Source organism: Danio rerio, chromosome 25, assembly GCF_052040795.2.
Source record: "Danio rerio strain M-AB ecotype USA chromosome 25, GRCz13ab, whole genome shotgun sequence".
In the NCBI taxonomy this organism is placed as follows: Eukaryota; Metazoa; Chordata; class Actinopteri; order Cypriniformes; family Danionidae; genus Danio; species Danio rerio.
Window position 1 is genome coordinate 3,441,676 of NC_141045.1, and position 26,510 is coordinate 3,468,185.

The window sequence follows — 26,510 nt, forward strand, 5'->3', positions numbered from 1 at the left end:
GCCCTGTTTCCAAAATAGAAGATTTCCTGCAGATTTTCAAGTGCAGCCTTTGATATGTGCATTTGCACGATTAGAGTTAATGTCCTACGCCAGATCAAACAGCTTTTATTCTGAATTAGGCTCATCTTTAATCTCTGACCTAAAAAAAGTTGTTTTATTTAGTTATTTTAAAACGCTGCTATGCCACATCCTAAAATGTTCCAGCGTCCTTGCATTACATATGAAATGGTGAAACTAGTCTGCTAGTAAGAGAAACTATTGTTTTACAGATAATTTTCATAGTTATTTCTTGCAGTTCTGAATATATATAAATATATATCTATAGTGACATTTTATATTTCTCAGAATTTGAAGTGATTTTCTTTCTGTCTATCTGTCTGTCTGTCTCTTTGTCCATCCATCCATCCATCCATCAATCAATCCATCCATCCATCCATCCATTTGTCTGTCTCTTTGTTTATCCATTCATTTATCTATCTATCCATCTAACTCTTTGTCTGTACATCCATCCATCCTTGTCCATCCATCCAACTATCCATCTCTGTATATCAATCCATTCATCCATGTTTATCCATCCATCCATCCATCCATCCATCCATCCATCCATCCATCTATTTGTTTGTCCATCCATCCCTCCATCCATCTCTTTGTTCATCCATCCATCCGTTCGTCCATCTCTTTGTATATCCATCGGTTCATCCATCTGTCCGTCTGTCTCTGTCCATCAATCCATCCATCCATCCGTCCATCCATCATCTATCTGTTTGACCATCCATCTATCCATCCATCTATCTATCTCTTTGTTTATCCGTTCATCCATCCATCCATCTATCCATCTAACTCTTTGTCCTTCCATCCATCCATTTTTGTCCATTCGTCCAACCATCCATCTCTTTGTCCATCCATCCATGTTTATCCATCCATCCATCCATGTTTATCCATCCATCCATCCATGTTTATCCATCCATCCATCCATCCATCCATCCATCCATCCATCCATGTTTATCCATCCATCCATCCATGTTTATCCATCCATCCATCCATCCATCCATGTTTATCCATCCATCCATCCATGTTTATCCAGCCATCCATCATCCATGTTTATCCAGCCATCCATCCATCATCCATGTTTATCCAGCCATCCATCCATCCATCCATGTTTATCCAGCCATCCATCCATCCATCCATCCATGTTTATCCAGCCATCCATCCATCCATCCATCCATGTTTATCCATCCATCCATGTTTATCCGACCATCCATGTTTATCCGACCATCCATGTTTATCCGACCATCCATGTTTATCCATCCATTCATCTATGTTTATTCATCCATCCTCCATCTCTGTCCATCCATCCATCCATCCGTCTGTCCATCTCTTTGTATATCCATCCATCCATCCATCCATCCATCCATCCATCCATCCATCCATCCATCCATCCATCCATCCATCCATCCATCCATCCATCCATCCATCCATCCATCCATCCATCCATCCATCCATCCAATTAGCTTCCATACAAACAAAACGGAAACATTAGGATCATTTACAATGTTCATAAAGACTTCAAATATGATTTAGGAGACTCTGTTGTGCATCACTCTACATTGTTATATGTTCATATATAGATCTACTATATAAAGTATATAATATTTTTAAAGTATATATTTTATCTGCAGCTCCTGAGCTTCCCATCCTGGAGAAAAGAAACTGGCTCATACATCTGCATTATATCCGCAAGGATTATGAGACCTGCAAGGTAAACACAGAAAATCCAACAATTAGTGTATAAATTCTATAAAATACTCCTAATAATAATAATGATAAATAATAATAATAATAGCTGCTTTGTTTCCTCTGATTTCAGGCTATTGTTAAAGAACAGCTGCATGAAACTCAAGGCATGTGTGAATATGCTGTGTATGTGCAAGGTGAGTGTAAAATACAACAATGAACTTGTAACCCGGATAACCCAGGTTACTAGTTGTTAGTACACAGCAATAGAAAAAATAGAAATACCCTTATAAATATGAGAAAAAACACTGGCAGAATACTCGATTAAATAATATACATTAAAATTATTTATTTATATAAATAATTTATAAAAGAGTATTATACAGCATTCAAGGGAGTAGTGCTTTAGAATGACATCATCGTGCCTTACACTTTAGCAGCAGATCAGCTTTCCAAACAATAACAAATCTCGCTTGTCTGTTAGTTTGTGTTTACTGTTGCTATGGTGATTCAGTGTTTGCAAGGGAGTGAGAGAAGATTGAGAGAAAAAGCGTCATTTGTATATGAGAGTGAAATCTGCACACGAGTGCCACCTGGAGTTTTCCTGGGTTTTCGCTTTGATTTTGAGTGATTTCCTTGGCTGGGTTTTTTGTGTGTGTCGAAGCATCTGTGATGAGTCCCTAATTCACGTTGGACTCGAGGAGAAACTTACGGCGAGCCACCCACGGAACCGACTCTCCTGTTAGAATGTGTGTTTGTGCCACCAGACTGGTAGGAGAGTTCTTTTGATTGTTTGGAGAAACGAGACTCGGACTCATCGCGACCTTCCGGTTTTCCTTCTTACTTTTCCTAAAATCCTCAACGGAAAACCTTTACTGGAACTGAGCTAAGAGAATCAACAGTTCTCTTTCACGAAATCCTTGGTATTGAACTGTGAACGGCAACCGGTGGAACGAATCATCTGAAAGCGAAACAAATCCTTTGGACAGCAAAACGAATCTTTTGAGTAGCGAACGATTCATTTGAACAGAGTTTTGATTCTTTGAACAGTGAGGTGATTCATTTTAACAGAGTAGCGATCTTTTGAACAGGGAGGTGATTCATTTGAACCGTGTATTGATTCTTTAAACAGAGAGGTGATTTATTTGAGCACATTAATGATTTATTGAGTTAAAAGTGTGAATATTGAATTATAGCCTGCATTTGAGTAGAGTTGGTATATTTATTATTGATTTATTTCTTTATTTTCTTTTATTTATTACATTTGAGAATACAGAGTATTTTTTATCACAAATTTATTGCCTTCTTTACTTTGTTTTATACAAAGGGTAACACAGTGTTGTAGCTTTCTAAGATTTTTATTTTCATTTTGTACAAGTGTTTGAAATTTCTCAACTGTCTTGATCACAACTTTGTTTTAACTGTATATTGACTTCACGTTCATCTGTGTAAAGAAAAAAAGAGAAAATTATTTACTTTTTATTATTATTATTTATAATCGAACCTATATATACATAAATACTTATGCTTATTGGATAGAAATTCACAAACTCATAACATATTTCTAATTATATAAACTATATTGAAGGAAAAAACTGACTGTGTCTGATTATTCACTCACCTGCTGTGCTGCTTTTCTCTCTCCAGTAGCCGTTCTTTCTCTTCTGACCAATTGGCCCACATTGAAAAATACGCTATCGCGACAAATCAATCGTACTTGCTACAATCTTGGCGAGCCAGCCAGGAGCGAGAAAGCAGCAGCTTTTGAGGTGAATAATTATTGAAATACGCATATATAGTGAAAATATAACATTACAATGGATGTCATAGAACGAGAAGACGTTAAAATAGAAAATGCAGTGATTATTAGTGGTTTAACCCTAACTGAAACAGATGAAGTCGTAGAATCCTACCTTTTGAGATTTGGTTCTATACGGCAAAACTTTCTGATTGATGATCCGCAGTCTGTATTTCATCATAATGCAGTTGTTGAGTTTTCACACAACTCCGCCATTTGCAACATTGAGCCTCAATTGCCTTTGACTATCGTAAGCCCTACTGATATGAGCGTTATATTCCGCATACACAAATTGAGTACTGCTTACAGCACCGCCACATCTAGCGACACAGCAAAGCAACTGAAGTCACTAGAGGATAAAAATGTAGAATCCCAACAAGATATCATTAAGCAAAATTCAATGAAAATGAATGGAGTGACACATTTGGATGATGCATCACACAGAGAAGATTGTGGACTTGAAAATTTAAAATCCAGCACAAAAGTCTTGACAAGTGTAACTAACACCCCTCAGCGAACTGGAAGTTTCAAGCCATCTGCTCTAAAAATTGATAATAACAACCCAGCCAAGGTGAACATCAGTACTACATCGCCCCATAGTTTAACAGAAGCCAATTCTGTATCTGTGAGAATTCCTATATCCTCTATGCACCCCCCTGACATTCAGAGAGTAATTATGGAACATGTTGTGAAGATGAGTGAAACAGTGCCCCAACACAGTGCTTCTTTCCGCTTAAAAGCCTTTTCTGGACGGATGCCTCGTCCAGGTAATGAGCCTGACTTCGACACATGGCGGACAAGCGTTGACTATTTGTTGAATGAGTTATCCCTTTCTGAGTCACATAAAATGCAAAAAATTCTAGACAGCCTGTTACCGCCTGCTTCAGATGTCATTAAGCATGTGAGCCCCAATGCTCCAGCATCAGAGTGTCTGAGGTTACTAGAGTCTGTTTACGGTTCAGTGGAAGATGGAGATGAATTATTAGCAAAGTTCATAAACACTCTGCAGGATCCTGGTGAAAAATCATCTGCCTATCTTCATAGATTGTATGTGCTCTTGTGCACTACCATTAGGCGTGGAGGGATTGCGGAGAGTGAACGAGACCGTTATCTCCTGAAACAGTTCTGCCGTGGCTGTTGGGACAATGCCTTGATAGTTGAATTGCAGCTAGAGAGAATAAAAGCTGATCCACTCTCGTTTGCTGAGTTAGCAGTACTCTTAAGAACAGCTGAGGAGAAGAAAACTTCAAAAGAAGAGAGAATGAGAAAGCATCTTGGTTTGGGCAGACCCTCACCAACCCCACTCAAATTAAGAACAATAACTCACCAACAGTCTGCTCACTTTAATAACTCACTTGAAGTGGATGCAACTAATATTCCAGCATTTGACAATCCAAAACAGAAAGTCTCTAAACAGAAAAGTAAAACCCAGTGTCCTGAAACATCTGAAGCTGATGCTTTGAAAAAGGAGATTATGGCTCTCCAAAGCCAAATCACTGCCATTAAAACAGCAGCTGACCAGGAAGCAAGGGAGAGAACTGAGGCAAGTGAGCTTCAGCAACTAAAAGGACAGATAGCAGAGCTTAAAGTCCAACTTGCCACTTCTGGAGCACAGAGAAAGCAGTTTCAGAAATCCCCTCAACAGAGTAATAATCCTAGTGATTTTGGTGTCAGTCGAGAGAGAAATGAAAGGCAAAAAAACACTGAATTAAGAACCAATCGACCCAGACCATGGTATTGCTTTCGCTGTGGAGATGATGGTCATCTTGCCATTTACTGTGAAAATGCACCAAACCCATTAAGAGTTGAAGAAAAGAGACAAAAATTAAGAGAGAAACAAGCTGAGTGGGATCTTAGAAATGGAGGAGCCACAGTGCCTTTAAACTAAAATCAGTCTCTATCGCAGGGCGGATGGGGACTGAGAGAAAACAAAGCCCAAATAATCAACAGTCACTTAATAAGCATACAGATACCAGGAACTCCTTAAAGTTACCAGCCGGACTAGTGGGAATGAAGTGTACTGCTAGAGTCAAAATTGAAGAAAAGGAAGTGAACTGCTTGCTAGACACAGGGTCTCAAGTCACAACAGTCCCCATGTCTTTCTACAACCGCTACCTGTCACGACATCCTATGCAGCCATTGAATCATCTGTTGGAGGTTGAAGGGGCAAACGGCCAAGCTGTTCCTTACCTTGGATATGTTGAACTGACTCTAAAGTTTCCACAAGAGTTTTTAGGAACTGAGGCCGAAGTTCCAACATTGGCCCTAGTTGTCCCAGACCTAACACAAACACCCCAAATCCTTATTGGCACTAACACCCTAGATGTCTTATATGCTGGTCATGCTCAAACAGTCAAGCCCAGAGTTATGTCACGTTATCAAGGGTATCAAGCTGTGATAAGAGTTCTAGAAGCAAGACTGCAGCAGGCTGGTGTGAATGTCCTGGGCCAAGTGAAAGTAAAAGGAGACATGCCTGAAGTGATAGCAGCTGGAAGTACTGTAGTTCTTAATGGATGCGTCAAAGTTATTGGGCCACTCTCAGAGACTTGTGTTACAATTGAACCCTCAGTATCGTCATCTTTGCCTGGTGGATTACTTGTGGCAAGCAGTTTGCATTCTCTACCTGCAAAACGCAATGTCCAAATACCAATAGTGCTAAGAAATGAGACACAAATTGATTTAATTATCCCTCCAAAAGCAGTATTGGCCGAAGTACATGCTGTACAAAGTGTGATTGAGGGAAGAAAACCAGTAAATGCTTCTGTGAGCAAAGTTACAAATCCTGCACAAAATAGAATCATCCCTGACTTTGGTGACTCTCCGTTATCAAATGATTGGAAGGAAAAGATAACTGATCTTGTAAACTCCATGCAGGATGTATTTGCACTTCATGACTTGGATTATGGCCACACAAACAAAGTAAAACACCATATCCATCTCAGTGATAGCACCCCATTCAAGCAGCGTGCTCGGCCTATCCATCCCCAGGATGTCGATGCTGTAAGACGGCATCTTAAAGAACTCCTTGATGCAAACATCATCAGAGAATCTGAATCGTCTTTTGCTTCTCCAATTGTAGTAGTAAGAAAGAAAAACAATGATGTACGCCTCTGCATTGACTTCAGAAAGTTAAACTCGCAAACTGTAAAAGATGCATATGCCCTGCCTAATTTGGAGGAAGCCTTTTCTGTTCTATCTGGCTCCAAATGGTTTTCAGTTCTCGACTTAAAATCAGGCTTTTATCAAATTGAGATGGAAGAGGCTGATAAATCAAAGACTGCATTCGTCTGTCCTTTAGGATTCTATGAATTTAACAGAATGCCTCAAGGCGTCACTAATGCACCAAGTACATTTCAGAGGCTGATGGAGCGATGCATGGGTGATCTTAACAGAAAAGACGTCCTAGTTTTCATAGACGACCTTATTGTCTTTTCCAAGACATTAGAAGAGCACAAAGCCAAACTCTTGCAAGTCCTGACACGACTAAAAGAATACGGATTAAAGCTTTCTCCCAAGAAGTGCAAGTTTTTCCAAACATCAGTCCAGTACTTAGGCCACATAGTCTCTCAGAATGGTGTTGAAACAGATCCAACCAAAATTGAAGCTCTCAAAACCTGGCCAAGACCTAAAAACCTTAAAGAACTGAAATCTTTTCTTGGATTTGCAGGATACTACAGAAGGTTCGTTCAAGACTTCTCAAAAATCACAAGACCCCTTAATGACCTTACTATTGGATATCCCCCACTGCAGAAAAATCAGAAACGAAACCCCACAAAAAGTACACCTTACCTGGATCCTAAAGAACAGTTTGGAGAGCGATGGAACCAGGATTGTCAGTGGGCATTTAACACAATCATAGAGAAGTTGACCTCTGCTCCAGTCCTAGGATACGCAGATCCTAGACTCCCCTATGTGTTGACCACTGATGCCAGCACTGTTGGACTTGGAGCAGCTCTTTATCAAGAGCAGGAAGGTCGAATGAGGGTGATTGCCTTTGCAAGTAGGGGACTAACTAAAAGTGAAGCAAAGTACCCCGCTCACAAATTAGAGTTCCTTGCACTCAAGTGGGCAGTCACAGCCAAATTCAGTGACTATCTGTATGGAGGAGAGTTCACTGTGATTACAGACAGCAACCCACTCACCTACATATTAACATCTGCAAAACTCGATGCAACCAGTTACAGATGGCTGTCCAGCCTGTCAACATTCAATTTTAAGATCCAGTATCGTGCAGGCAAAAGAAATCTAGATGCAGATGGACTCTCAAGACGGCCCCATGATGAACAGATTGATGATTTCGCCTCTCAGAAAGAACGTGAAAGAATCAAACAATTCACTCTCCATCACTTAGCTGAGACAGAACAACAAGTTATCTTGCCCGATGCAGTAAAAGCCCTCTGTGAACGACACCAAGTATATCAGAGCTGTGGTGATTCTAACCTACCGTATTCTCAACTTACTGTGGTAGAATCACTGTCCCAAAGTGTTGATGCAGTACCCCAAGAATTCCAGCAGGAGGCAGGAGGCCTTCCAGTTCTTCCCCAAATGTCAGAGGAAGAATTAAAAGAATGTCAAAGAACTGATCCAGTGCTTGAAAAAGTAATTAGGCACCTTAATTCTGGAAAGAAACCTCATGGGAAAGTAGAGCCTGCAGAAGTAGCTTTGTGGCTAAGAGAGTGGGACCGCTTTGAGTTCAAGAATGGAATCTTATTTAGAAAGAGACAGGACCCAAGAGGCGTATTGTATCAGTTGGCCTTGCCCAAAAAGCTCAGAGGAAATGTATTAAAAAATCTGCACAATGACATGGGGCATCTCGGAATTGAAAGGACTTTGGACCTGGCTAGAGCCCGTTTTTACTGGCCAAAAATGGCAATAACTGTGGAAGAGAAAGTAAAGACCTGTGAGCGATGTGTAAAACGAAAGACCCCTCCTGAGCGGGCTGCACCCCTGGTGAATATCACAACCAGCAGACCCCTTGAACTAGTCTGCATAGACTACTTGTCACTAGAGCCTGATCGAAGCAACACTAAAGACATCCTTGTAATTACTGATCATTTCACCAAGTATGCTGTTGCAGTGCCTACTAGAAACCAGAAAGCTGAAACTGTGGCCAAATGCTTATGGGACAACTTTTTCATCCATTACGGGTTTCCTGAAAGAATTCTGAGTGATCAGGGGCCCGACTTTGAGTCAAGAATAATCAAAGAACTGTGTGGCATAGCAGGAATACAAAAAGTAAGAACTACGCCTTACCATCCCAGAGGCAACCCTGTAGAACGTTTCAACAGAACATTGCTCCAAATGTTAGGGACCCTGGAGGACAAACAAAAGACCTATTGGAAAGACTTTGTTAAACCATTAGTCCATGCTTACAATTGCACTCGTAATGACACAACAGGATTCTCACCTTACGAGCTGATGTTTGGGAGACAGCCTCGGCTGCCAGTAGACATAGCATTTGGTTTACCTGCTACTGGGTCATCCCCATCTCATTCCATTTATGTGAGAAATCTGAAAGATCGCTTAGAGGAAAGCTATAGAATAGCTACTGAGAATGCCTCAAAATTAGCAAGAAGGAACAAGAAACGATTTGATGAGCGAGTAGTCACCTCATTCCTTGAGGTTGGAGATCGTGTTCTAGTACGGAATGTCAAGCTAAGAGGAAAGCATAAATTGGCTGATAAGTGGGAGAAAGAAATCTATGTTGTGTTAAAGAAGGCGGGAGACTTACCTGTTTATACTGTTAGTCCAGAAGGCAGCGATGGCCCACTTCGCACACTGCATCGAGACTTGCTGCTGCCCTGTGGATTCTTACAAGAAAGCATGCCTGAGCCAGTAAAACCTAAACCACCCTGCAGACCTAGAACTCGAGCAAACACTAGTGCAAGAGAACCTGATACTATGACTGAGAGTTCTGACTCTGAGGATGATTCAATGGATCACTACTCACGTAGACACTTACCAAAAGTAGAGAGCAGAATCCTCTTCAATCCAAGACATGTTGAGCCTTCAAGAGACAGGCCGATTGCAGAACTTTCTAGTAAAACAAGAGTCGTGAAAAGTAAAATCAATGACTGTCCTGCAATAGAGATACCACAAGAGAACTTAGCTTACTTACCTGAAGATGAAAACTGTCCAATGAGTGAACCTGAAAGAGGGAACACACCTGTAATGGATTCTGTTAGACCAGATATGTTGAGAAACGTACCTGTAGTAAATGATCAAGAACTATTGGAACAGAGAGATGAACTGGAAATATTGAGTGAAATAGATGATGAAACTGATCAGAGAAATATTCACAGTGGCCAGGCAGTGATCGACCAGGTTGAAAGAAATACATTGAGACGTTCGCAAAGACGCCGTGAGCCACCACAAAGGCTACAGTACTCTCAATTAGGGAATCCTCTTTCTCTGGTTATACAATCCTTACTACAAGGTCTCAGTACAGCAGTCACTGCATCTTTAGAGGAGTCTGATTGCCCCAGAGAAGCCTCTCTTTTAATGCAGAAAATGTTCCCTTCTGCTGCCGTTACGCAGCCTAAAAGATGCAGAGGGACCTGCATAGATTCCAGGCGGGGAGAATGTAACCCGGATAACCCAGGTTACTAGTTGTTAGTACACAGCAATAGAAAAAATAGAAATACCCTTATAAATATGAGAAAAAACACTGGCAGAATACTCGATTAAATAATATACATTAAAATTATTTATTTATATAAATAATTTATAAAAGAGTATTATACAGCATTCAAGGGAGTAGTGCTTTAGAATGACATCATCGTGCCTTACACTTTAGCAGCAGATCAGCTTTCCAAACAATAACAAATCTCGCTTGTCTGTTAGTTTGTGTTTACTGTTGCTATGGTGATTCAGTGTTTGCAAGGGAGTGAGAGAAGATTGAGAGAAAAAGCGTCATTTGTATATGAGAGTGAAATCTGCACACGAGTGCCACCTGGAGTTTTCCTGGGTTTTCGCTTTGATTTTGAGTGATTTCCTTGGCTGGGTTTTTTGTGTGTGTCGAAGCATCTGTGATGAGTCCCTAATTCACGTTGGACTCGAGGAGAAACTTACGGCGAGCCACCCACGGAACCGACTCTCCTGTTAGAATGTGTGTTTGTGCCACCAGACTGGTAGGAGAGTTCTTTTGATTGTTTGGAGAAACGAGACTCGGACTCATCGCGACCTTCCGGTTTTCCTTCTTACTTTTCCTAAAATCCTCAACGGAAAACCTTTACTGGAACTGAGCTAAGAGAATCAACAGTTCTCTTTCACGAAATCCTTGGTATTGAACTGTGAACGGCAACCGGTGGAACGAATCATCTGAAAGCGAAACAAATCCTTTGGACAGCAAAACGAATCTTTTGAGTAGCGAACGATTCATTTGAACAGAGTTTTGATTCTTTGAACAGTGAGGTGATTCATTTTAACAGAGTAGCGATCTTTTGAACAGGGAGGTGATTCATTTGAACCGTGTATTGATTCTTTAAACAGAGAGGTGATTTATTTGAGCACATTAATGATTTATTGAGTTAAAAGTGTGAATATTGAATTATAGCCTGCATTTGAGTAGAGTTGGTATATTTATTATTGATTTATTTCTTTATTTTCTTTTATTTATTACATTTGAGAATACAGAGTATTTTTTATCACAAATTTATTGCCTTCTTTACTTTGTTTTATACAAAGGGTAACACAGTGTTGTAGCTTTCTAAGATTTTTATTTTCATTTTGTACAAGTGTTTGAAATTTCTCAACTGTCTTGATCACAACTTTGTTTTAACTGTATATTGACTTCACGTTCATCTGTGTAAAGAAAAAAAGAGAAAATTATTTACTTTTTATTATTATTATTTATAATCGAACCTATATATACATAAATACTTATGCTTATTGGATAGAAATTCACAAACTCATAACATATTTCTAATTATATAAACTATATTGAAGGAAAAAACTGACTGTGTCTGATTATTCACTCACCTGCTGTGCTGCTTTTCTCTCTCCAGTAGCCGTTCTTTCTCTTCTGACCAATTGGCCCACATTGAAAAATACGCTATCGCGACAAATCAATCGTACTTGCTACAATCTACTTGAATATAGTCACTGTTCCTGTATAAAAGTGTAATGCAGCTTTTATCATAGAATGTAAAACGTGTCCTGTTCAATTTTCTTCTGAGCAATATTCTCATTGCTTAAGCAATAAAATGTATTTATTTAACACAAAAATGAATAAACATGTAAAATTGCTAACTAGTTATATGTAATGTATATATTTCGTGTTTTCTAAATAATGTTTTATTGTGATGATAACCAAATTAAATATGCAATATATTGAATTAATATGTTGAATAATGGTATACGGTTTCATATACTAATTTAAAACTTTAGCATGCTTTACAGTAGTGATCTTTTTCACACAGTCGATGTGTTTCTCATGGTGAATGACTTTGTGTTTGCGTGCTTGCATGTTTGTGTTTGTGTGTGCGCAGCTCTGATCATGCGGTTAGAAGGGAAGATTCAGGAGTCTCTGGAGTTGTTTCAGAGTTGTGCCATCATTAACCCCACAAGCTCAGACAACCTCAAACAAGTGGCCCGATCGCTGTAAGCACCAGTTAAACACACACTCACACACACACACAAATGTTTACAGGGACTCTCTATAGGTGTAATGTATAATATACTGTATCATTCATTCATTTTCCTTCGGCTTAGTCTCTTATTTCTCAGGGGTCGCCACAGCGGAATGAACTGTCAATTATTCCAGCATATTTTTTACGCAGCGAATGCTCTTCCAGTCCAACGCACCACTGGGAAACACCCTTACACACTCATATACACACACACACACACACACACACACACATACACTACGGCCAATTAAGTTAATCCAATTCACCTATAGCGCATGTGTTTGGACTGTGGGGGAAACCGGAGCACCTGGAGGAAGCCCACACCAACACGGGGAGAACATGCAAACTCCACACAGAAATGCCAACTGACCCAGCTGGGACTCGAACCATCCATATCTGACACTTAGCTACAACAAGCAAGTGGGGGAGTCATCGAGATCTACCTGAGCTCAAACTCCCCTCTCGCCTTGCAACGGGAGGGAGCCCAGGGCTCGAGGATCTTATAAGCTCAGGGCTCTCTCCCGGGACAGCACGTCAAACTAGCTTTCAATCATCAGCTAAGTGTGAACTCTTGAAAGCATTTTGAGTTACAATGACATCAAGCATGTTCTCATAGACCACCATAATAGAGTACAACTATGTCATTATATAAAAAACTGTCCTTGTATACCACCAAAACCAGTAAACACGCACATGCACAAATACACATGTCATTTATAATCACATTTGAATCTGTATCTATATGAATGTGTCTGTTTAAACCAAGTTTATGATGAGATGTGTGGTTTTTTTTGACTGTTTAGTTTCCTGTTAGGGAAGCACAAAGCTGCCATTGAGGTTTATAATGAAGCTGCACGTCTCAATCAGAAAGACTGGGTAAGTACATTTTTGATTCGATAAATGTTTTAATTCACCCAAAAGTGAAGATACTTTCATTATTTCATTACTCGTGTTGTTCCAGACTATTATTACAATTATTCATTTATTTAAGTTTGAGTTTAGGATATTTATTTATATATTTTTTTTATGAGGTTAGGGGCATGGGAGGTAGGTTTTAATCATTTTCTTAAGTATTTGGGGGGGAGGGAGATCAAATTTGAAGTTAAAATTAGAATTTTACATTTTTATTTGCTATTATATTTAGTTGTTTTCATAAAATTGTACATTTTAACTAAGTTTTTTTTTAAAGCATGAAGCTTCAACCATTCACTTTAATTACTCATACATTTAATTACACTCTGTAGGTTTCAGCTTTTGTTCCACAGGTATATGTATGAGTATATTTTTAAATTAAATTATTGAGTAAATTAATAAAATCTTTCAAGTAATTATTTTTTTATCATTTGTAAAGTTGATTAGTTAATATATACACTACCTGGCAAATGTATTTTTGTGGATTTCAGTTGTTAGAACAACAAATAATAACTCGACTTCTAGTTGATCATTTGGAAAAGTGGCAGAAGGTGGATTTTTCTGCTGAATCATCTGTTGAGCTGCATCCCAATCATCACACATAATGCAGAAGACCTACTGGAACCCAAATGGAGCCAAGATTCTCACAGACATCAGTCAAGTTTGGTGAAGGAAAGATCATGGTTTGGGGTTACATTCAGTATGGGGGCGTGCGAGAGATCTGCAGAGTGGATGATCAACATCAACAGCCTGAGGTATCAAGACATTTGTGCTGCCCATTACATTACAAACCACAGGAGAGGGCAGATTCTCCAGCAGGATAGCGCTCCTCATACTTTAGCCTGCACATCGAAGTTCCTAAACGCAAAGAAGGTCAAGGTGCTCCAAGATTGGCCAGCCCGGTCACCAGACATGAACATTATTGGGCATGAAGGAGGAGGCATTGAAGATAAATCCAGAGAATCTTGATGAACTCTGGGAGTCCTGCAGGAACGCTTTCTTTGCCATTCCAGATGACTTTATTAATCAGTGATTTGAGTCATGTCAGAGATGTATGGATGCAGTCCTCCAAGCTCATGATGGAGTCAGACACAATATTCATTCTGTCTCCACTGCAGCAGGACTTTATATTCTATACTGGACATTATTTCTGTTCAGTGACAAGACTTTTGACTAAGCAGTCAGATCTTACTGTCCTAATTAAATCATTAATAATCAAGGCATGATCATATTTTATTGTGGTCAAATAAGCGTCATCTAGAGGCCTTTGCCTTTCATATAAGCCACTTCTGACACAAAACGATCAACTAGAAGTCAAATTATTATTTGTGGTTTCTTAAACTTGAATAGGCGACAAGACTTTTGTCAGGTAGTGTATATTTTGCCAATAAACAAATAAGATGTATGTAAAGCACTGAATAAATATGTGGTTATTTTTACCCACAGGAGATCAGCCATAATCTGGGCGTTTGCTACATCTACACCAAAGACTTCAGGAGTGTAGGTTCATCCAGCCTAAAAACTATGATTCTGTCTGTTCAGTCATGTCTTTGTGAATATTGGCCATGATATTGGGTTACATACTTTATTGAACCGTCTTATCTTGTTTTCACACGTCTTCAGCTGGGTTTCTGTTCTCTCCGTGTCTGCAGGCAGAAGAGCAGTTAAACTTGGCATTACAGCTGAATAAACACGATCTGACCTACATGATGCTGGGAAAAATACACTTACTGCAGGGGGACACAGAGAAAGCCATCGACGTCTACAAGAGCGCTGTGGAGTAGGTCTCAATACACATTGTTACAACCTCTTTGACTCTTGGATGTTAGTCTTGGGTAAAAGTAATAACGTTTTAAAGGTGTGGTACTTTTACAAGTGATGGACGAAAGTAAAAGACACAAACAACAAAACTGCCAACCAAAGTGATTTAATGTACAAAAAAGTGAAATCAGAGTAATGCCCAAATATTAGGGATGTAACGGTATTGTAAATACCGTCATACCGCAATATTATTTTTTTTCGATATTACCGTAGTCGCATGACTCTGTAAAACTATAGGTCTATAGGTTGAGCGCGCATACTCAAGAGCGGTGTTGTCGCTCGCCTACTGAAGGGCGGGACGGAGGGTGTGACACAGCACACTGTTCAGATTGATGCAGACATGAGACCTCTATCTTACTCATGGTTTGTCCTCTCAAGTGGGGGAAAGACAATGCACAACGTTACCCACTGCTGTCAACCTGGGCCAAGTCATATCTCTCTGTCCCAGAAACCTCAGTCCCAAATGAGAGGGTTTTTTTCTGTTGCAGGGGACATTGTAAATACCCAGAGAGACCAGCTTTTACCAGATTATATTTATATGATAATTTTCCTTTAAACCCATCTCTATCTAAGTGAGTGAGTGATTAAATGTTGAATGTGATGAGTTTTCAACAATACTAAATTGAAACTTAATTTTTTTACATGGTTTAATATTTTTTTGTTATTAAAATTGAAGTTCCTGTTTCAAAGCTTACAGATAGATGGCTAATTTGTATGTCATTGACACTTTTGGCACTTTTTTGGAGTATTTTCATAAGTTTTGTTTTTTCCTGTAAATGATTCAATAAATACCGTACCGTGACATTCATACCGAGGTATTACCGTACCATGAAATTCTGATACCGTTACATCCCTACCAAATATATATATATATATATATATATATATATATATATATATATATATATATATATATATATATATATATACACACACACACACACACACACACACACACACACACACACACACACACAATAAGAAGAAATATTTACAATAATAAAAGTATCAAACTAAATTTGTTTAACTCAAGAGTAAGGGGACGCCAAGTGAAGCCAAATCAAAGAAATGAAGATAACAAAACAATTCTAACTCATAAGCAAACCCTTTACCTTGCTTAAAGCATGAAAAGAAAAAGAAAAGAAAAATCTTCAGCGCCAAGCGCCGTGATCTTACCTATACTGAACTCTATGAAACAAAACAAATACACAGATGGCATTCACTTCTTACCTGGTGTTTTAAACAATGGATTGACTACGTGTATGTAGGATGGAAGTCGTACGACATTTTCCCTATCCACCTTACTCTGAGGACAAAGTCAACTCTCAATATAATCTCTTAATTTTGTTTGCCAGGTAAGAGTTGGACCAAAAAGTAACAAACAAACATTTGAAAATAAAATGTACAAAAATCACAAAGTAGTTCAAAAATGGGCCGAAATAATACTAAACAATTTTATCCAAACGAAAGTTAAACAAAAGAAACAAATAAACAAAATCATGTCGGCAAAAACACACAAAAATGGGATTAAAGGAAAAGCGCACTGTCATCCGCTTTCCCTGGCGTCCTTTTGTGACCGCGCCACGTCACCCAATGATGAGTGACAGGTCTCACGACCAATCGGCTTCCGCGAAGGCGGATTTAAAGGATATGACAGGCAGAGATGGAGAGAGAGAGAGGGAGAGCAGGATGCAAAAATATACGGCAACCGTGACAACATTCTGATTATTTTTATATATTTAAAGGATTTTTTTATTGCCATTTTTCTCCTGATAAATAGACTTTTCAAATGTATGTTCAAAATTATGTTCAAATTTCAAACATATTCTAAATGATTCTAATGTATAACATCATTTACAAATCATGCTGGGAAACATTTGATAAAAGTTATTATATTTATATATTTTATTTTTATTTTTAATAGATCAAACCAGTCTGAGGAATATCAGTGTTTTAATTTGTACTTTTAAACCGTTTTTCTTACAAAATTCTGCCAACCTAAAGATCTTTCTTATACTATGAGTCTGTTGAATTCTTGATTCTGATTGGCTGATGAGCATTCTAAGGCGTTATTTTCAGATAAACACACAGCTAAAGTAGTTAAGGCATGTTTTGAGCAGATTACAGCTCTATATCACTACGCTGAATGATTTGAGTTATACAGCTACAACAGTCAAAAATCACATTAAAACACAACAGAAGGCTCTGGATGAGATCTGGAAGAAACTAATGCTACGCTATAGTATAAGTGGAGTAATGCGTTGAATTATTAGAAAATAATACATACCCAAAGTACAGTTTAACAGCCATGATGGAAATAATATGCATTGTATCTGTAAAAATTTAACTGTAATCAATTATGCAGTGAGCGCCTCCTTGTGTTACACAAAAGCCCCTTTCACACAGTGATACCGGTAAATATCCGGAAAATTTCCGGAACTACTTTACCGGTATATTCAAAAAAACGCTGTTCACACAGGTGAGGACGTTACGGAATTTTTCCGGAAAAAAGCATTCACACATCCATCGCAAAATGACGGTAAATTCTGACATAATTAACCAGAAATGACCTCTAAACGGCTGCGCTTGTGTTTGTAAACATTTGACTACATTACAAACTCTTCGGATGGATCAGTATTGAGTACAACTCTAATGAAAACATAGGGAAACACTTTCGCATGTCGAGATGTTCATGATATGTGTGTGTGCTGGCGCTATGCGCGCTCACGGGCACACGCAACAAACAACGGATTATCATAAACATTTTATCGATAATTATTTACACAGCATTAAGAAGGAACATAGAAACATTATCTGACGAACATCTAGCAGCTAAAGGTGTCTGGAAAAAATATTCAAAGGCTTTTATTCTCATAAACCGCGCGCACGTGAATGCGTCTGACTGTTCTGATTGGCTAAAGCAGGTTTCTCACGTCAGCACTAGACGTGCACGCGCTTATTACGGCAATCTTTCTTCTGCATTCACACAGCGCAGCATTCCGGCAAATTACCGGTAATGTTACAACTTCTCTTTCCGGAAAATAGCCAGAACAAATTTACCGGTATTTTCAAAAAGGACCTGTTCACACATACAACCTTTCCGGAAAATTGCCGGTAATTTTCCGAAAAGGTCTGTATGTGTGAAAGGGGCTATTGAGTCTATAAGTCACTTTACAAACTACAAACTTAACTTTTTTTATTCAATGTTCTAGAACTCTAAAAAAAAAAAAAAACATGCACACATACTTGTAACTTTATTAGGTACACATTACTAGTACCGGGTTGGACCCCATTGCCTTCAGAGCTGCCTTAATCCTTTCAGGAATAGATTTAACAAGCTACTGGAAATATTCCTCAGAGATTTTGCTCCATATTGACATGATAGCATCACACAGTTGCTGCAGATTTGTCGGCTGCACATCCATGATGTCAATCTCCTGTTCCACCACATCCCAAAGGTGCTCTATTGGATTGAGATCTGGGGACTGTGGAGGCCATTTGAGTACAGTGAACTCATTGTCATGTTCAAGAAACCAGTCTGAGATGATTCATGCTTTATGACATGGTGCATTATCCTGCTGGGAGTAGCCATCAGGAGATGAGTACACTGTGGTCATAAAAGGATGGACATGGTCTGCATCAATACTCAGGTAGGCTGTGGCGTTGACACGATGCTCAATTGGTACTAATGGCCCAAATTGTGCCAAGAAAATATCCCCCACACATTACACCACCACCACCAGCCTGAACCGTTGATACAAGGCAAGATGGATCCATGCTTTCATGTTGTTGGCCGCAAATTTTGACCCGACCATTTGAAAGTGGCAGCAGAAATCGAGATTCATCAGACAAGGCAATGTTTCAGAGATGCTCTTCTGCAGACCTCGGTTGTAACGAGTTAATTTATTTGAGTTAATGTTGCCTTTCTATCAGCTGAAACCAGTCTGGCCATTCTCCTGACCTCTGGCATAAACAAGGCATTTTTGCCTAAATGCATTGAGTTGCTGCCATTTGATTGGCTGATTAGAAATTTGCGTTAACAAGCAGTTGGACTGGTGTACCTAATAAAGCGGCCTTTGAGTGTATATACGTATTGTGTGTAGTGAGTGGGCTTGACAAACCACCTGTAGAAACCCTATAAAAACACTCCCTCCTCCTTGCTCTAACACTTTATTCTCTGAGCAATAACAGTTCCTTATAATAAGCACTTGCGTGTGTTGCCTCGTCTTATTGAATCACTGAATGCCTCCTCAATTGCAAATCATTCATTCTCTTTTCAGCTTAGTCCCTTTATTAATCTGTTAATTTAACAGCGGAATGAACCGCCAACTTATCCAGCATATGTTTTACGCAGAGGATTCCCTTCCAGCTGCAACCAATCACTGGGAAACACCCTTACACACTTAATCACACACATACACTACGAACAATTTAGCTTACCCAATTCACCTGTAGCGCATGTCTTTGGACTTGTGGGGGAAACCGGAGCACCTGGAGGAAACCCACACGAACACAGGGAGAACATGCAAACTCCAGACAGAAATGCCAACTGACCCACCCGAGGCTCGAACCAGCGACCTTCTTGCTGTGAGGTGATAATTCTACCCACTTCAATTGTAAATCAATTTGGACAAAAGCGTCTGCTAAATGTATAAATGTAAACTGTATTATGACGTCAATATTTATTCTTATTATTTTCATTTTTGGGGTTTATTTTACACCGCGTTCGACCAAACTGATCCAAAATATCCTGATAGTATGTAAATAACTAGTTTAAATTCATCAGGAGCATCTGCTAAAGTTTGATGCAACCACAGTAATATTCACTCATATTTGTGTTTTAGTTTCATGTGCGCACTTCACACTTTCTTTTAACTTTGCTTAAGCTTTTGTTTTTTTAATATATATATATATATATATATATATATATAAATCTGACGCAAATCATGTGAGAGTTTGCATCTGAAGCTGCAGTAACACGTTTCATCCCTTGTTTTGTCACCAATCACATTTGACTGCAAAAAAATCAAACATACTTTATTTTCCTCTTGAAGCGTCTGAAGTGTCTTACCCAGAATGCATTTCTCTTTCGTTTTTTGCGCAACATGAGTGTAGATGTAGGAGACGGCGCTTTTTTTTTTTTTGGCAGAGAGGAGCTGGAGACGCCTGGAGATGCTCTCAGCGTGTCGCTCTGCCACAGCGCAGATAAGACGCCCAAAGCACAATGCATGCTGGGATCAGTGAAGCGCTCGTAGCTGTAATTAATCACATTTACGGTCTCACTGTGACCGCTCCAACCTCTCTTTCTCTCTCCTCCTTGTCGTTTTCATCTTCTTTTCTCTTTGTCTTTCAAGTGCTCTCAGAAAACCCCCCGAGGACTTGCTGAAGTAATCTGGTTTTTGTTTCCGCTTAAAGGGACAGTTCACCTGGAAACTGGCATTAGTTGTGTCCCAAATGACTCGGTATACACTTTGCACACTGCCTAGTGTGTGAACTTATTCAGTCGTTAATCATCTGAAGCTCCGCCCTCTTTACTATGTATTTACAGTTGTGACAGTAAGGTTCATGAAGAGTCTAACTTCCATCATTTTGTTTTTTTATTTAAAGCAGACCACAAAATAGAAAGTCTCTGATGTCCCCAGAGTGTGTGAGTGTGTTTCAGCTCAAAATACCACACAGATAATATTTAATATCTCTCTGAAACTGATCCTTTTTGGTTTTGATGCTAATTGTGCCATTTTTGTGACTGTCGCTTTTAATGCAAATGAGATTGTGCTCTTTTTCAGAAGAAGGCGGAGCTACAGATGCCTGTGTGTCAGCATAGTGGCAGATTCAAAACGAATGCTTCTCACTTAGGACTGTTTATGCTAATGAGGGAGGGATGGGCACTAGTGGGCGGGGTTTTTTCTCCCTCTGATGACACGTACAAAGGGAGAATATCAATCAAAGTGTTTCTTAAATTAATAATTTTTACTATTAGAGGCTGCTTATATTCACACACTGCTGACACACAACTGTGTTTAAACACCTTATAAAAGTTATTTATATATTATTAAGTATTTAAAGAGGACTTTTTGTCATTTAAATACATTAAACACAAGCTCTATGCATAAGGAAAAATGGAATATAATAGTGCATGTATATTCAGATTGGCATGTTGTTTCAAACTTCAGCGGGGAATTAAAGTAGGCTGATTTTTTTCTTTTCCATAACGCGTAGTGTGATCGTTTTTATGCGAAATCACCATAAATGTACTTTATCAGGGGTGGCACGGTGGCTCAGTGGTTAGCACTGTCGCCTCCCATCAAAAAAGTTGCTGATTCGAGTCCCAGCTAGGCCAGTTGGCCTTACTGTGTAGAGTTTGCATGCCAGGGGTTTCCTCCGAGTGCTCTGGTTTCCCCCACAGTCCAAACACATGCGCTATAGGTGAAAGGAGTAAACTAAATTGGCCGTAGTGTATGAGTGTGTGAATGTGAGAGTGAATGGCTGTTTTCCAGTACTGGGTTGCCGCTGAAAGGAAATCCGCTGTGTAAAACATATGCTGGATGAGTTGGCGGTTCATTCCGCTGTGGCGACCCCTGATTAATAAAGGGACTAAGCCGAAGAAATTGAACGAATGTATTATATCAGTAGTTTAGCTTTGTGTGAGCAACAGACCAATATTTATGTTTTTTATATTAAGTTATGTTCATTTAAAAATTAAAAATATTCTGTAATAAATTTAGTAAAATGAATACCAAAATATATTTATATTTATCAAATAAAAGCAATAATAGCAATATATAAATTAATTAATACATGAATCAAATTAAATTATACATTGCATTTTAGTTTGATGAATAATTTACGATGTAATATTTTGACTTGTATTATTAATATTATTATAATTATTATTATAAACTCAGTAATATATTTTTGTTCTAATAATACATGTATTATTGTTATAATAATGTATGTAATAATACATAAATATTTACATATATTAGTAATCATTATTATTATAATTGGTAAAGAGTGTTCAACAGTCTAATATTGTTTTAAATAGTACATATATTTACAACAATATTTAATAATTTGATTATTATGACATGATACAATTTGATAATGACAGTACTATTAATCATAATAAATATTATTTTATTATCATACTAATACAATATAATAATATTGTATTATAATATTTATTGCAGTATTGTGTTGTGTAAGATATCAAATATATTCAAATTTAAAAAAACAATTCATATGGAAAAAAATAATTGTTTAAATAAAATGAGAATGTGGATATTTTTATCTAATCATTCTTAAATAAGTCCTATTTTCTTTTTCTGACATCAAATCTAATTTTCTAAAAGTTTGTAATGACCTGAGGGTGAATAAATAACGACAAGAGTTTTATAGGTCAGCTACTTTTGTAAAGACACGTTCAACAAATGAAAGTGCATAAAGGAATCCCTAATCTGCTTTTCTCAGCGGGAACCCACTGATTTGATGACTCTTGATTACTGTTGTTGACTTTCCTCTGTACCCGGAGAGCAGAAATGGAGATGACTATGAAGAAATCTCCTCCCCTCGTACACAAACACGCACACACACATACACTGACTGTCTGTCTGTGTGTCTGGCTCAGATATCAGAGAAGTGTGGGGAGCTTTAGGTTGTGTGTGCGTGTGAGATCTCCTCATTATCGCAGGCCTCCCACTGAGCTGATGAATTAGTAACATGCAGCAGTGGGACGCGCCGTAATGAGAGGAGAAATCCCACTTTTCCAGCCGCTTCACCTCGGCAGAGCATGAATTAATAACGGCACACTGCTGGCATGAGCGACTCAAACACACACGCACAGACACACACATGAAGAGAGTCTCAGACCACACAAACAGCCTCATTTTCTGCTGTCATCATGATCGGGTCAATCGGGATCTGTTTCTGAATCACTTTGCTGATTCCGGAGCAGCAGCTAATAACTTGATTTAATGGTGCATAAAATTAGATTATAGTAAAAGATAGAGTGCCAAACCGGCCTCTAAAATCTGATTAGTCGATTGGATTCTGATTATAAAAGAAGAGTTTATCAATTCTGTCATCATTTATTGGGTCGGTAATGTCAGTTTGTTTGATTATTTACAGTATGTTTTGTTTTAAGCCTGTATGATCGACTTTTTGTAATGAAAACACAAAAAGGAGACGTTTAGCTGAATGTTGGAGCTGCTCTTTTTCTTTACTAGTGAAGAGAGAAAATCTTAAAATCATAAAAGTAGTCTAAATGAGTTGTACTAGACCATTTTAATAGTACAAATGTTTAATGTCGAAGCTGTTTGGTTTGCAAAATATAAAACATTAATAAATAGTACCAATATTGACTTTTAAAGTGGTAGTTCATCCAAAAATGACAATTCCATCATCATTTACTCGCGCTGTACTTGTTTTAACTTTTTAAAAGTTGTTTTCCTCTGTTAAACGCAAAAGAAGATATTTTGAAGAATGTTGGAAACCTGTAACTATTGACTTTCATTGTATTTGTCTTTCCTGCTATGGAAGTGAATGGTTACTGCTTTCCAACATTTTTCAAAATATCTTCTCTACTCACGCTTCACTTGTTTAAACTCTTTATGAGTTGTTTTCTTCTGTTAAACACAAAATAAGATATTTGGAAGAATATTGAAAATCTGCAATTATTGACTTCCATTGTATTTGTTTTTCCTTCTATGGAAGTGAATGGTTACCGCTTTCCAACATTTTTCAAAATATCTTCTCTACTTATCCTTGTGTTAAATCTTTTGGAATTTATTATTCTGTTTAACACAAAAGAAGATATTTTGAAGAATGTTGGAAACCTGTAACTATTGACTTCTATTAAATTTGTCTTTTCTACTATGGATGTCAATGGTTAGAGGTTTTCAGCTTTCTTCAAATTATCTTCTGTGGTGTTTCAAAAGAAGAAAGAAACTCATAAAGGTTTGGAAGCACTTGAGCGTAAGTAAAAAGTGAGTAAATTTAAATTTTTGGGTGAACTGCCACTTTAACTTGTGGCTTTTTTCCTACCTATCATTTATTTAATGGCTGTTTATTAATAATTATAAAGCTAATATTCTGCATTAGTTTATTCTACATTCTTAATTCTACCTAATATATAAACTCAACTACAGTAAACTAAATTTGCTGCTTATAAATAGTTAAGGTTAACAGCAAATTAAGAGTTTATCAGGCAAAAAGTCAAAGTTAATAATTTATTTAATAGCGATTATTGTACCTCATAATCAGCTAATGATAATTTGAATTGGATGTTTGATATTGTCATAAAAATAACAGTGCCTAATTTATTTTATATTTTTTCAAACAAATCAGAACAAAAAACACTTTCAAATGACAACATAAAAACAAAAGGGCATTACATTTCATAAGTATTCATAATTGATCAGATCCTGCCATACATGAAAAAAGTGTAAATATATTATAAAAATACTAACTAAATATAAATAATTAATAGTTTTTTATATTTATAATTAATAATGTAATAAAATGTGACATAAAATAAAAAAATACATTAAAAAGGTATAAAAATACTAACCGTACAAATAATGTTTATTTGTATGATTTAATGATGAAATATGACTTAAAATAGAAAAAAAATTGCATAAAAAATATAATTGTATTATAAAAATACTAACCGTATATATATATATATATATATATATATATATATATATATATATATATATATATATTATATGTATGATTTAATAATTAAATAGTAACTTAAAAAATAAATAATAAAAATAAAAAATAGGGACTTAAATTATAAAAAAGCAATAAAAAATTATAAATAAATTATATGTTAAAAAAAAAATACATATATATATATATATATATATATATATATATATATATATATATATATATATATATATGATTAATAATGAAATAAAACATGACTTAAAATAAATAATACATATAAAAAGTATAAATATATTATAAAAATACTAACTATGCATGTATAAATATTTTTTATATGTATGATTTAAAAAATAATAAAATATTACTCAAAATATAGAAAGTTTCCGTTAAGGGATACATTCATTCATTTTTCTTTGACTTAGTCTTTTATTTATTAGGGGTCGCCACAGCAGAATGAACCGCCATCTATTCCAGCATATGTTTTAAGCAGTGGATGTCCTTCCAGCCACAGCTCAGTGCTAAGAAACAACTATACACACTCATTCACACACACACACACACACACTCGTACACTACAGCCAATTTAGTGTAGCTAGTGGGGGAAAAGGGGGGCAGAGTGCATATGATTTAGGGGCCCTGTGGCGGGAAGCCCCCAGCCACTAATGACTAGGGGGGCTCACTAAACATTTTTGTGCATATGCGAATCTGGCGACAGCCCCGTCCATAGCACATGTGTTTGGACTGTAAGGGAAACTGGAGAAAACCCACGCCAACACGGGGAGAACATGCAAACTCCACACAGAAATGCCAACTGACACAGCTCTGGCTTGTGAGGGGATTCCGGATACATAAAAATAAAAGCAGAACAGTTAAATGAGCACATGACATTTCTTCTAATTCGGTTATTTTGATTGTGTTTGTGTCAGGTTTTCTCCAGAGAACACAGAGCTGCTGACCACATTAGGACTGCTGTACATGCAGGTAAGAGACGCTCTGAGACATCCATCATAAATACTGACAACTACACCATAATGCTGTGTCACTGAGCAAACTCCACTGCGTCCTCAGAGAAACACATTCAGTGTCCAGTAATCAGTCCTGTGTGCTGTGAATGCAGTTTTTGTTCACTGCTGTCTGTCTCTGTTCATTTAGCTTGGGAAGTATCAGAAAGCTTTCGAGCATCTGGGAAACGCTCTGACCTATGACCCCAATAACTTTAAGGTGAGGCGCAGTTTCAGTTGTATGCTGTATGTGTGTGTTGCCTTTGGTTTGCCTTATGAACTGTGAAGAAAGACCTGTTTTGATATTTGTGTTCTCTATTGAAGCTGTTTTTGCATTGCATAAAGTGCTATAAAATTGAAGTGTGTATGTGTGTGTGTGTGTGTGTGTGTGTGTGTTCAGGCCATCCTTGCGGCTGGCAGTATGATGCAGACTCATGGAGATTATGACGTGGCCATGAACAAGTATCGTGTGGCGGCATACGCTGTCCCCGAGAGCCCACCTCTCTGGAATAACATCGGCATGTGCTTCTTCGGCAAAAAGAAATACGTCGCTGTGAGTTACACACCATAACTACAACAACTAATGCTTAAATGTAGCTTTATTGTACGTATATATATTTATCTTTTGATATTTCAGGCCATCAGCTGTCTGAAGAGAGCGAATTATCTGTCTCCGTTTGACTGGAAGATTCTGTATAATCTGGGTTTGGTTCACCTCACCATGCAGCAGTTCGCTTCCGCTTTCCACTTTCTGAGCGCCGCCATCAACCTGCGGCCACGCATGAGTGAACTATACATGCTGCTTGCCGGTAAATATATATCACATATGATCATATATATATATGTATATATATATATATATATATATATATATATATATATATATATATATATATATATATATATATATATATATATATATATATATATATGTGTGTG

The 26,510-nt window shown here is 37.7% G+C and overlaps 1 protein-coding gene across 1 annotated transcript in view; it reads left to right on the plus strand.

Annotated features, from left to right (window-relative positions):
- The window catches only part of bbs4 (Bardet-Biedl syndrome 4), a 34,287-nt gene that overhangs the window by 2,249 nt on the left and 5,528 nt on the right, over window positions 1-26,510 (plus strand). The window contains 10 exon segments of the mRNA NM_001077466.3: window positions 1,680-1,759; window positions 1,868-1,931; window positions 12,022-12,133; window positions 12,966-13,038; window positions 14,521-14,574; window positions 14,727-14,854; window positions 25,497-25,551; window positions 25,723-25,791; window positions 25,972-26,124; window positions 26,209-26,380. Coding sequence (NP_001070934.3) covers window positions 1,680-1,759; window positions 1,868-1,931; window positions 12,022-12,133; window positions 12,966-13,038; window positions 14,521-14,574; window positions 14,727-14,854; window positions 25,497-25,551; window positions 25,723-25,791; window positions 25,972-26,124; window positions 26,209-26,380 — 960 coding nt within the window.